Here is a 13,058-nt window from a genome sequence, read left to right as displayed (position 1 = left end):
TAGAAAAGGGCTTTCAAGCTTGCATGCATCAATTAATACTCCTTCCGAGTTCCAGTTTGATATATTCAAATTGTTGCTCGTGGACCAGCCTGATGTAGGTAACAATTGATTGACCACAGAGCGATTGACACAAAAGCATATCGAGGGGTCAGTGACACAAAGACGTAACTCAATTTTTGCCATTTTGAGAAAAAGTGGTTTATGTGTCACTGAGCACTAGGGCCTTAAGGAGTTAAGTCTATGTTTCACTAGCCATTGACTTCAAAGGGGTGTTGGGTGGAGTTAAGTCTTTGTGTTTCCTGGAAAACCACATTTTTACTTGTGGCAAAGAATGATACATACATGTATGATAAATACTGTTGATAATGATGATAATAATAATATTAATAATAGTAACAATATTAATTATGATAATGATAATAATGATGATGATGATAATAATTATAAAAATAATAATAATAAAAGATAATAACAATAATATTTCCAAATTCTACGCAATACATTTTCAATAATGTTGGAAGTCCATTTATTTATTCTATTTTCTTACATCATTCCACGATGTAAAACGATTTATATCTGTGTTTCCATATGAATATGTCATTGTACATTTGCTACTGTGTATTATCTATTTGTGTATATTATTTTCTACTGTATATTGTTCATGTGCTTTATGTAATGCCAACAACTGAATTTCCAAATGGACCAATAAAATTAATCTGAATCTGAATCTGAATCTGAATTTTCCTGAAATAACAATTTCGGCAAAATATGGAGTTTCGTCTTCGCGTCACAGAACCCTCGATATGTAATAGAACTGTGACCTTTTGCGATATCCACAGTGGTACTTACATGGAACGCTTGGTGTGTCCAGACTCCTTGCCATAGCATTGGCCAGTGAAGACAGGTCGGCTACAGCTCTGTACCTCTCCAGACGAGACGGGGGTCGCTCTGTAGATATGGCCGGTGCGATGCCAGCCCTGATGATACAGAAATAAGATTCATTTGTGAATTTGGTGAGTAATCAAAGCTGCCAACCTTGTGCGACCAAAAAAAGGAATCATGATGGCAAAAAAAAAGGAATTTCAAGCCAAAAAAAGGAATTCATAAAAAGAACCTTACAACCACGCGCGACACACTTCCAATGCAGAAATGTTCATTCATCATGCTGTTTTTTCCATACAAGCAAGAGAATATTTTTCTCTTCAAGTATGTTTTAAAATAAGTTTTCTATTGAATTCGTGATCAAATCACCATTTAAGGGCAGTTGTTTGACGTGTGGTATGTAAAAAAAACAAAAAAAAACGTATTTTATGAAGAAAAAACGTAGAACCGTAATTTGGAGTAATTCCGGCAAAAACGGAATGGTTGGCAGCTCTGAGTAATGATTCAAATTAAATGTTAAATGGGTACTTGGTAGGGTCAAAGTCATTCTAGTTAATGCAAAAAACACAGGAAAAATTAAATAATCTTTTACTTGTGGATAGATGCATCAGACTAAACAAAACAACAAGGAATTATCCAGCTCAAACTTAAAGACGTACTAGTGCAGTTCTGCAACATGAATGGTGTTCAATAAAAATCAAATACAATAAAAACTGCTGTGATGTCCTCCTGTATAGAAAGATCACCTGTCTTTAAAGACCAAATTTTTTGTTTCCCTTGAATATGGTTTCTCATTGAAACCTGTACCAAAGGAACCTGTATATCAAGGCCATTTTTTATGTTTCCCTAGATCGGTCTTTCTATACAGGTTTTACTGTAATAAAATGTTAAGAGTACTTACTCATCTACCATGAAGATGGACTCCTCGATGCCAGCATCCAAGCTCATGGCATCAGCATTGGATCCTTCATCGACGGAGAGGGAAGTCGTCGAGCTCAGTCCGACGGTCGCACCGGTCAAGATCGATAGAGCATCGATGCCTCCTTCGTCCTCCTCCTCCTCCTCCTCGGGGTCCGGCACGGCTGTGTGAGGATGCTCCAGCATCCAGGTCGCTAGGACGCTGATGCGCTCCGGGTCAAGCTCTCCACTCGTCCCTGCATGTGCACCAAAAATCATTTTAAGGTTTACTTTATTAAGAGTTGTGACTAATAAGAATTGATCAATGACAATATCTGACAATAATACGGCTCAACACTCCTGGGGGTGTTTCACAAAGATCCTTAGTTGAACTTGTCTCGAAGTTGGACTTAACAATTATGGAAAGCCATTAGCATCCTTGAAATATTTTGTAAAAGTCATTTTAAAAGGCATAACATGCTGGTTCAAATCATTCATATTTTCTATTATCATGAGAGATTTCATGTTCTTGAAGTGGAATTTGTGAAAAGTCTAAAATACTAGAATTTTTGCTTTTGAATATATTTCATTACAAGTCAACGCACGGTGTAGCATCCCCTCGCAGGGTACAAATGGCCTACATGTATATACGTCAGAACAAGTTACCTCCATTGGACTATACTATTATATTACTAGGCAAGGAAGTTTACCACATTTTCACATATATAATTAGGTGTTTTTGCATATTTAATGAGCTATGACCTTTCACCTTTGACCTACATACTCAGAAATCGAACTGAGGCTGTACATGTATTTTGATACCATGTACCTTCATATTAAAGTTCATTAAAATTTGTCAAACATTACTCAAGTTATCGAATGGAAACCAGGTTCGTATATTTAATGAGCTATGACCTTTGACCTACATACTCCGAAATCGAACTTAGGCTGTGTTTTGATACCATGAACCTTCATATCAAATTTCATTAAAATCCGTCAAACAATACTAAAGTTATGGATTGGAAACCAGGTTTGCATATTTAATGAGCTATGACCTTTGACCTACATACTCTGAAATCAAACTTAGGTTGTGCTTTGATATCATGTACCTTCATATCAAATTTCATTAAAATCCGTCAAACATTACTGAAGTTATCGATCGGAAACCAAATTTGTTACGGACTGACGGACGCACGGAAGGAAGGAAGGACGGATGGTAGCGTTTCTATATCCCCTCCGACTTCGTCGGCGAGGGGATAATAGGATACAAATGGCTCTCCATAATATTTAAGTCCAACCTAGAGTTAATTTCCAATTAGAATCTTTGTGAAACACCCCCCTGGTGCAGTAAAATGAGACGGACTGGGTGTGCGCATGAAATAACAAAATAATACAATTGAAAATGCTAATGCTGTTGCACATGAACCTTATGTATAATGTTGTATATATTTTTCTGAAAGAAGAGTAATAATCTACATCTATTCCAATAAATTTTACAAGGCATGTGAAAATTACCGGTGACTTCCATGGCTTTGTGGATGTGTTGTATAGTGAAGCCCATCTCAAGGAGAGGACCAGCGATGGGAGGGGGAGGGGGCGATGCTGCACGTCTCGCTGCCAACCTGCTGGCTGCTGGAGAAAGGAAAGAAGAAAGAAAGCAAGCTTATTCACAAAACGGAGATCATGTGATATTTTATCAAAACTATGTTAATTAAGGATTCTCAACATAATGCGCCCAAACAATTTACATGGTAATGTAGTAAAGGTATAAAGAAAGTCAACAAAAAATAAAAGGTATAGAACAAAATTACAACAGATACAAATAACATAAAAACATATCAAAATGTGGAGGGACAAATAAAGGCCTATCATCGGCTTGTCCCTGGATATATATAATTCTTAACTCTGATCCTGGACATAACCCTTTACCACAACCCAACTCTACATTTGACCAGAAACAGAAAGAGGAAATAGCAGCCTGAAACTTAACCCTGTATCTCTGATGAGCAACCATTCCCTGAGAAAATTTCAAGTCACAGCATATTGGAAAGAACAATGGTAATGTACAGTATGACGTCTTTGAAAAGCTATGATACAACGTCTCTATGCGCTTCAATAGGACTTTGGATGTTATCTCCCTGGCTTTTGCTCCAGCATTCGTAGTGCTCAATGCAGAGAAGTAACAAAAGCTATGATACTACGCTTCAATAGGACTTTGTATGTTAATTCCCTGGCTTTTGCTCCAGCATTTGTAGTGCTCAATGCAGAGAAGTAACAAATCCACAACACACACAACTCTACCAACTCGGCCACACACCGTAGCTATATTTTCTCAACTGTGTCCTTACCTGCCGCAGAATCCCTTGCAGCCTCGCATGGATCAGGTGACGGAGGAGGCGTGTCAGCAGGAACCCTGGGAGGCCCTCTAGGTTGACGTCTGAGAGTCAGGGTGCCGTTATTCCGGGTTATCCTCCTCAATCTCCGAGGGGGGATGGACGATGATGGTGTGGGCGGAGCAGAGACGGGCGCTAGGGATAGGCCTTCGTCCTGTGATTGGTCGTTACCCTCCCCCTGGGGGAGGAGCGAGTCTTGGGGCGGGGTTTGGGAGGGCTTGGAGGAAGCTGATGCTGATTCTGCAATAAAGATGAAGGAAAAAAATTGAATGAGAAAAAAAAAAGAGTGCTGCAACACAATTAAAAAAAACAGAATTGAACAATTTACCTAATATATAAATTTCTCTACTTTCTTATCTGAAATACCTCATCACATACTATCGAAAAACTGTAAAGCAATATAATTTTACAAGCTTACATTAACACTTTGCCTGAAAACTAATGTTCTGATCATATACATGTAAACAACATTAATATATATGTACATGTACCTCAGTCTCCTTTCTTCACATAACAAAACTATTAAGACATTGTACTGCAAATGTGTCAAATGACAAACAGGGTAACCTCTATACAGTGCTTATACACCATTAAAAAATGTTGAATATGAAGAACTAAACTTAAGGAAATAATCAGAAACCTGTTTAATTCCTACTCATCAAAAAGCACCATTATACTAACCTCCACCTGTCGCCCTATCTTCTCCCTCATCTACAGCAAAAGGAGCTTGGGCCGTTACTTTGACCAACATGGCTTGCGCCCTCTCCAGCTCGGCTACCGAAACAACACGCTTGATTGGTGAGGGCATCACTGCCTGCTTGACCAAGCGCCGCATGATGGAGCGAAGGGTACTGCGTAGCTCCTCCAGGCATTCCCCGCTCTTTGGAGGGTCATTGCTGTCGGACGACTTGGGGCTCGATGGCCTCGATGATGTGGACGTCGACTGGGAAGATGATTTTTCTTTGCTGTTTTGCCGCTTGACGGGTTTATTACTTGTCTCCATCTTGGGAACAAGGAGCATCTCGGCGTACTTGCTGCAACCGATGATGGTTCCTAGAGACTTCATGGCGTTGATCTGCAGGATTTTAGTTATTTATTTATTTTAGTTCCAGGGAAGATGATAATATACAATTATACCAAGCTGTGAGAACAAATAGTATAGTATTAATGACTGCTTTGAGAGAAATAGTTGTTTTATTACGCTCAAGGGAAGGTTAGAATTGTGCTATTCCCCGAGGCTTGCCGAGGGGAATAGCACAATTGTAACCTTCCCGAGAGCGTATGAAAACAACTATTTCTCGAATATTAAAGCAGTCATTAATACTTTTATATGCCGAAAAAAAATAGACTAAAAAATAAAAAATAAAAAATAATTTTCATTTTTGTCGAAGACGGGATTCGAACTCTTGCGTACAACAAGAGGTGTATCGAAAACCAACGCTTAGACCACTCGGCTATCGCGCGCCGTTAAAATGCTTGGCAGTTTTCTCCAATATATACATTAAAATGGATTGAAAACGGCTCCGTGTGAGGGATGCTTCGCAAAAGCTCCATGAAACGGACCCTTCTTTTACTTTTGCAATGCATATTGGCACGAACTTAGATCAAGATCTATCGGCAGATGTTGTTTTTTTGTTTTTGAGAGTTAATTTTCGTCTTCATGTCAACAATGCAAGATAAAATTGTCGGTAAGATCGATCGAGATTCAATTGTATTGAAATTGCCGACCAATTTTTCGCACACGTATGGTATCCTCCATCGCTCAAACCATTTTTTAACATGTAAACCTATGGGGTAACCATGGAGACTGACCTATTTTTTTAATAACCATGGTTATTAAAAATATTGAAATGTTTTAAGCATGGTTACCGGGAATTTTACAGGAACAGTTGAAGTTTATGAATGCAATTCGACCAATCAGATGGCTGGATTTTCCTCAGTGAGGTATATAATGGAAATTATATATCTGAGGAGAGACTGGCACAGTACTATTTTTTCCGAGGGGCAACCCTCCGAAAAAAAAGAACTATGCCAATCCCTCCTCAGATATATAATTTCCACTACCGTATTCTTACGAACTAAATGCTTGGTACATTTGTTTTTATATCCCTTTTTTACGATCCCTTTAAAGGTCAGTGTAAGGTCAACGTTTGACTTAATGATTGGCTGCTATATGGTTTTTTAACGCGCTATCAATGACGATGACAATTTATTCTTATGTCACCCACATTGGGGTATTGGAGAAGTAATCAGTTTGAATTTGTCAATTTAACCTGCGCACAATTATATTAACGCGCATTTAATTACACGTGCTAATTGCGCATTACTTTTGGTTGAACATGTGATGTCAAAATGCTTATCTACCTGAAAACCTCAAAGAGATCATGCGCAGTTCTGTCCAGAAAAAAATAGTGAAAAATATTCGGGGCTCTGGCAGAGATTTGTTTTTAATAGTGAAATTATATTTTATCATGTGACCACCAATTGACCAATCATGTATTTAGAAAGTCATGAATATTCATAGAAGGGATATAACAATACATACACATGTATAAAACATCACAGGGTTGACAAAATGATGATATATAACATTAACAGTATGATATTTAGCACAAGCCAATGCCTGGGGATCACCTAGGGGATCACCTAATCATCCCAGATAACCAGATTAAAGGAAGTTTATTAATCTACCAACAGCAAACAGGGCCAGTCTCCCTGACAGATAATAATTTTAAATCATATGCAAACCTGTCTCCTGCAGATTAAAATCATATATGGAAACACTAACGGATATGCTACAAATCTTAGAAAAGCTGTGAAAAATGAAAAGCCCTTTAAGGATATTTATTATTACACACACAAACATGTACATGTATGGGTTCAAGTGATGTACATGTAGCAAAACATTAATTTCTTTATTCTTTCTTTAAGATTACGGAATGGTATTTAAAAGTGAAATATACACTGAAATAGCACAATTGTAACAAGTTTAAATCACTAAAAGCTCTACTTGTTGACTCCATCTACTTCCAATCTCCAACAACTTATTTTGTCCTGCTAATTCATCCCAATGGGATACTGCAAGGAAATATTTCACTCAAATTACAATCAAGGGTTTATAAACATATTCATGTTGTAGAACTGAGCTGCATGTTTGTTGAAAAATCAAGAAATAACTTAAAGGGATTGGGTGTCTTTGTCTCAGATTCTGAAACTAAATCCTGGAATTAGCTCATGCTGCAATGATAATTATAAACCTTTAGGTCAGTCAGGAACCCCATGACTTTTACAGCCGATCGCCAGTCTGATTATCAAGATATTTATGATTGGAAAATTCATTTTTCGTTTTCGGTTTTTATAACACTACAGTCTTTTGGGGAAAATGAGTATGGTTAAACCAGTCACTCAGGGTATTTTTTTTACTTTTTTAAGGCACTCCATGATCATTTTGAAGCGCAACTCTTTTAGGGCTTCAATACACCATATCACAAACACTGATAACCATGCATCTCAGATTTAACATTGTTAAATGATGCCTTTAATCAAAATACTGGAGTCTTACCCTGACAAGAGCGAGCATGACCTGCTTCATCTCTAGCTGTGCCTGTTCAATGGGGTCTATTGATTTGAGTAATGAGCTCCCTCTCCTGTCACTGGTGGGTCCAGGCTCTCCACCACTGGTGCTTGCTGAAGTAGCAGCAGGTTCCTTATCTGTAAAAAAAATGGAGAAAAAAACTCAACCATGAAAGAGAATACAGTCTATGAATCATGGATGCCTAGTACACATACATGTACATGTACACACACTCGGTAGCTTGGTTTTCACTTGCACTGGACTTAAAGGAAACCAAAACCTTCATACTAAGTTACTTTTATTGTAAAGTTTAAAAGATTTGAATAAAATCAGTGAAAATTTGAACAAAATCGGGCAAGGAATAAGAAAGTTAGAGCATTTTGAAATGACTAGTCACTAGAGGGCGATATTCAATTTGATGACATCATCTGTGAACAACTCTCCATGCCTTTTGTACATAAAATTTCACAATTTTTTTGTTTTCTTCGTATTTATTTGTGTTCTTGATCCGACTTCATAACATGTGAAGTAGAATATCATTTTGCATTCTATATCTTGCTTTCAGGGGAGTACATTATCTCAATCACAAGAAAGAAGGAAAAACATGAAATTTGATGTACAAAAGGCATGGAGAGTTGTCCACAGATGATGTCATCAAATTGAATACCGCCCTCTAGTGACTAGTCATTTCAAAAAGCTCTTACTTCCTTATTCCTTGCCCGATTTTGTTCAAATTTTCACTAATATTTTTCAAATATCTTAAACTTTACAATAAAAGTAACTTAGTATGAAGGTTTTGGTTTCCTTTAACATATTTTACTGTAAATTATAAAGTGCTTTGTCCACACACCATTCCACTTCATGACACTCCTTGTAGTTACTCGCCTCACCTACCATCCCAGTATAGCTTCCTATGTGAGCTGCCACAGGGATTACCCACCCAAGTACCAAGTACACTGTTCGTGTACAACTAATTTGATTTCTAATCTATTAACAGTGCACACAATTCTCTATCTACATGGAGACATACATGTAGAGGGACAAAGCTGAAGCAATTAAAATGAAAGAATACTAAAACAATGTCCTTTTTAGGACTACACATCCTCAAGAAAGATTACAGAGAGTCCTTTTCAGGACCCCTCAATCCTCCCTCTCTCTCTCACACATGGTGCAACCGCAAGCCTACTGTATAAATTAAGGTTGTATCAAATCACATACAGTATGGCAGAAATTTTCATCCAAAAATGGCCAACGACAGGCTCGAGGGAGTTTTCCATTACCACATGCAAGAGCAGCGATATATTAATCTTGATATACATGTACTTTAGCCCAAATGTCAAATACAAGATTAGGCCTAGTGGAGAAATTGTTTGTAGCTGGTAGGGACAGAAATGCCATTCTAAGACTACATGTATGTCTGTGTGTCGAATGACACAAAAAGATCATACATGGCTGGAATATTTATTCTGACCTGTTTTCCCAGGGTTCGACATTGTTTGGTCCACAGCGGGAGCAGGAGCCACGATGTTTGTAGCTGATGACGTTGTTGTAGTAATGCTGCCATTGCTGGTAGGCTGAGTGAGTTGAATAGTGCAAGTACATGTACATGTACTGAGAGACGTGGTGACAAAGATTTCGGGAGGAGCTGCTGCGATAGCCGCGTTGGTGTCGGTCTCTGGGATATCGCCGGAGGTGGTAGTGTCATTGGACACTTGTGTACTGGTGGGTGTCGTCTCCTGCGTGCTGGTGGGCGTCGTCTCCTGCGTGCCGGTGGGTGTTGTCTCCTGGCAAGACATGGCTTGGAGGTCTTCTGTGATGCTCTGCAGGACCTCCTCCACCATCTCCGTCGTCACTGACCCTGACGTGGCAACCGCTGCAGCCTTGGCATCGTCGGTGGCAGGAGCATCTGGGATGTCCGGCTTTGAGACCGCGATGGGTGAACTGTCAGCTTCGGCTTGATCAGCCACTGGTGAAGAGGACCTGAAGGTTGATGCTGTCTGATCTACAGGTTGCTCAGTAGTTTCTTTGGTTTTTGCATCATCTGAGAATTTCAACAACAAACAAAATGTAGAGGGAGGACAATGAAGAAAAAAAATGTCTACTCCCACTATTTTTGCAGATGGAACATTACTATTCTATAGAGCCCAATATCCATAAAACTTAGTGAGGCCTGCATGTAATTCAAAGATAATCTATTCCCACACACCGGTTTACATGTACACATGTACGTGTATGTATCATTACTGCATCTTACATAATGAATATTATATGGAGTATAAAGGAAACGTATTATGTACATTATATAAAAAACACATCAAATCTACTACATGCAGATACATGTACAGAGATGTCTCATAAATACTGCATATATATGTTTTAATGAAATACATGTATGACAAGTGTGAGAAGTATATTGTCGGTGGGGTGACAAAACCTTGTATCTCAAAAATCACGAATTTTCAGGAGAGCGAAAAAACATTTCCTGTCTCAACAGACTTAGTGCTGTGACACCGTCCTTTGTGTGGAATTTGTGAAAAAACCGAGACAGGAGGCGTTCCATGGATATATCAGGTGGTGTCGTAGGCCATGAGGTACACAATTATGCAAAAAAATTGAGATACGAGGTTTTGTCACCCAACTGACAATATAGAAGCATTCACTTGCCTCCTCAATAGCAGGCAGATAAAATAAACATCAACATCAAACATACCCGCAACCTGCTGTTCCTCATCCATAGCTTTCGCTATGTCCTCATCTAACGACCTCTCCAGTAACTCTTTCTCCTTCTCCTTTTCCTTCTGCTCTTCTTTCCCCTCCTTCGCTGCATCTTTACCCCCGTTACCCCTCTCCCCATCTCGCCTTGCTCCCCCTTCCCTGGGGGACGTCTTCGGAGGGGACTCCTCCGCTAGGCCGGAGAGGAGGGCCAGGTTGGAGAGGAGTGATGGGGTCAGGCCTTGCAGCCGACCCGTGTCAAAGGTTATGGGTATCACAGGTTCCAAGTTGGATATTGCACTGTCACTGCAAACGATTAAAGACACACACACACACACTTTTACAAGATATACAGTACATGTCCTAGTACATGTGTTAAATCGGAACAAGAACAGCTGGTATGTATTCTATTTTCTACAAAACAGAGATTATAAATGTGATAAAAATACAAAAATAAAACTTTAAGAATACGAGTATTAACAATCAATTCAAAATATCAAAGATACATGTTTCATAATGTATGATTGTCAATGGAAACAAAACAAATTATAATAATACAAATTCCATAACACACAGACAGAAATGAAATAAGAAAAGAATTAAGATCTCTATTAAAAAGAAGTGGCACAATGGTGACTATAATAAAGAAACCAAAATGACTAAATCTACGGTTTAAAGGCCCACTGCACTACTTATAGCTACTTGCGCCCTCTATATAATAAAAAATGTCTAATCGGTGACCATCAGTCCTCCATGATCCTCTTTTTCTTATGTTAATTGAGAGCTGATTTGATGAGATAATGACCTGTCCAGTGACCTTGCACTGTGCTGTAATCCCTCCTGTACACTAGCACAGATGAGCTTTAAAAGAAAAATATTCCTGACTCACCTGATATTGGCCTCACCATCTTCCCACTGCACCTTAGCGGAGGAGTTACCGACCTTGGCCACGCCCAAAAGGACCGCCTCCCTTGAGGTCTGTCGATGGATGCACCGCCCTCCCATCCGTAGTCCCTTATCGATACCACCGATGATGGCTAGGGCTGGCCAGACATGCTGGCACATGTCCTCTAGACCTGTAAGGGTTAAAGGTAATACAAAGTTTGGGGAAATTTTGAAAATTGGGTGGATAGTAAATTCTTTACAATTTAGATATATTTGGATGCCCCTGTGGATGCATTATAAGCACTAGAAAATTTAGCCCCTTTAACACTTTTGCCTTCGAGAAATTTGAATATGAAAATTTAGTGATGCTCCTGGTAAATTTTGATGAAATAGCGCCTACGGCCGTACAATAGTAGCTTAATTAATATTTTGAGCTTGAGAGGGAGCTACAACATAAAGAGTTTATTATTTACCATTTCATAACTTTAGACTCGATTTCAACCGCGCCAACGATCACTGAATATTTTAGGATTGCATATGCTTCCAATATGTTCATTTGAAGCAAATGCATACCAAAACTTTGTATTTCCTTTAAATAGATGGCATTTGGCAGCTATTAGAGGGCGCCCTTGGAATTTGCACATGGTGCTGTCAATTTGCATAATTATGCTCGTACATAATGACGTGTGAGCAGCCTGGTAACTGTATGTCAATGCCAAGTGGGTCTCTTGAGACGATCCACAGACCAACGGCACATTCACTTCGAAGAAAAAGCCGAGTTTAAAACAGCTATATGCGATTGCATGAGGAAGAACTTCATTGTATCTCAAAGCTATTAGAAAATGTTTATCATGGAGAAAATATTAATGAGAAGAATTGTGTATTGAGAGGATTTGGAATCTTCAGCATGATAACATATGCAATAGGAATAAAAAGAATAAGCAAGCTATCAAACCACTTTTAACCATTACCAGAACTCAATGCTTTATATCAGATATGTATACTGTAACACTGACTCACTTTGTACTGCAGTGTCCTCCTTTTGGTCATCTGAAGAAGCTATCGATGTATCCTTAACACCGGCCTTTTTCTCATCCTTGTCTCCATCCTTCAAGGAATCCTTCTCTCCTTCAATCTTATCTGACACTGATGGGGTATCATGTTCCATCTCTACCTCCTCTTTCACTTCTTCAGTCTTTCCTTCATCTATTGTTAGCAAGGTCTCACCACTCCGGCCATTCTGTACAACCTCCGTCTCTTTCGAATCCTCCTTACTGCTGCTTTCTTTCGTGACCTTTTCAGTTGATTTCTCTGTTTCTTCAGTCCCATCCAGAGTCTTTTGTGTTCCCTTTGTGTCATCATCTTTCGACTTCTGCACTTTAGTACCATCCTTATTTCCTTTTGAAAGTGAACCTGTGCTCTTTGTCTTGCCTTTCCCCTGCACCCCGTCGCCATGGAGATGACCCAGCACTTGACCTATGGACGTGAGGCGGTCTAGGAGGCATGTGTTGACCACGTCGCGCCACTGGTCATTCCGATGCAGCCAGTTCACCAGGGAGATGTGGGACTCGGACAGGATGGAGGTCATCGGGGCACAGAGAGGGTCACCGGGGTAAAGGTCGCGTGGTGCCCCCCTGACCTGCATGTCACAGATCTTGACCTGTGAAAGAGAATAAGTAGACAAAAAGATAAGCAGGGCGGCTGCTTCTGATATG

At 39.3% G+C, this 13,058-nt stretch overlaps 1 protein-coding gene across 3 annotated transcripts in view; it reads right to left on the bottom strand.

Annotated features, from left to right (window-relative positions):
* LOC592238 (probable E3 ubiquitin-protein ligase HERC1) overlaps positions 1–13,058 on the bottom strand; it is an 87,817-nt gene that overhangs the window by 31,151 nt on the left and 43,608 nt on the right. For 2 of the 3 annotated variants that reach the window (XM_030976865.1, XM_030976866.1), the window contains exons 37-46: positions 12,364–13,003; positions 11,348–11,534; positions 10,457–10,764; positions 9,218–9,787; positions 7,735–7,883; positions 4,854–5,247; positions 4,128–4,412; positions 3,295–3,411; positions 1,784–2,036; positions 850–977 (exon numbers count right to left, since the gene is read on the bottom strand). In XM_030976865.1, the coding sequence (XP_030832725.1) occupies positions 850–977; positions 1,784–2,036; positions 3,295–3,411; positions 4,128–4,412; positions 4,854–5,247; positions 7,735–7,883; positions 9,218–9,787; positions 10,457–10,764; positions 11,348–11,534; positions 12,364–13,003 (3,031 nt within the window). The remainder of the gene's footprint in view (positions 1–849; positions 978–1,783; positions 2,037–3,294; positions 3,412–4,127; positions 4,413–4,853; positions 5,248–7,734; positions 7,884–9,217; positions 9,788–10,456; positions 10,765–11,347; positions 11,535–12,363; positions 13,004–13,058) is intronic. The other variant, XM_030976867.1, reaches the window with a different exon arrangement.

The sequence above is a fragment of the Strongylocentrotus purpuratus genome, unplaced genomic scaffold (genome assembly GCF_000002235.5).
Source record: "Strongylocentrotus purpuratus isolate Spur 01 unplaced genomic scaffold, Spur_5.0 spur5_scaffold_9, whole genome shotgun sequence".
NCBI classification, from domain to species: Eukaryota; Metazoa; Echinodermata; class Echinoidea; order Camarodonta; family Strongylocentrotidae; genus Strongylocentrotus; species Strongylocentrotus purpuratus.
The sequence above is the reverse complement of the archived record's forward strand: the minus strand, read 5'-3'. Positions and strand labels throughout refer to the sequence as shown.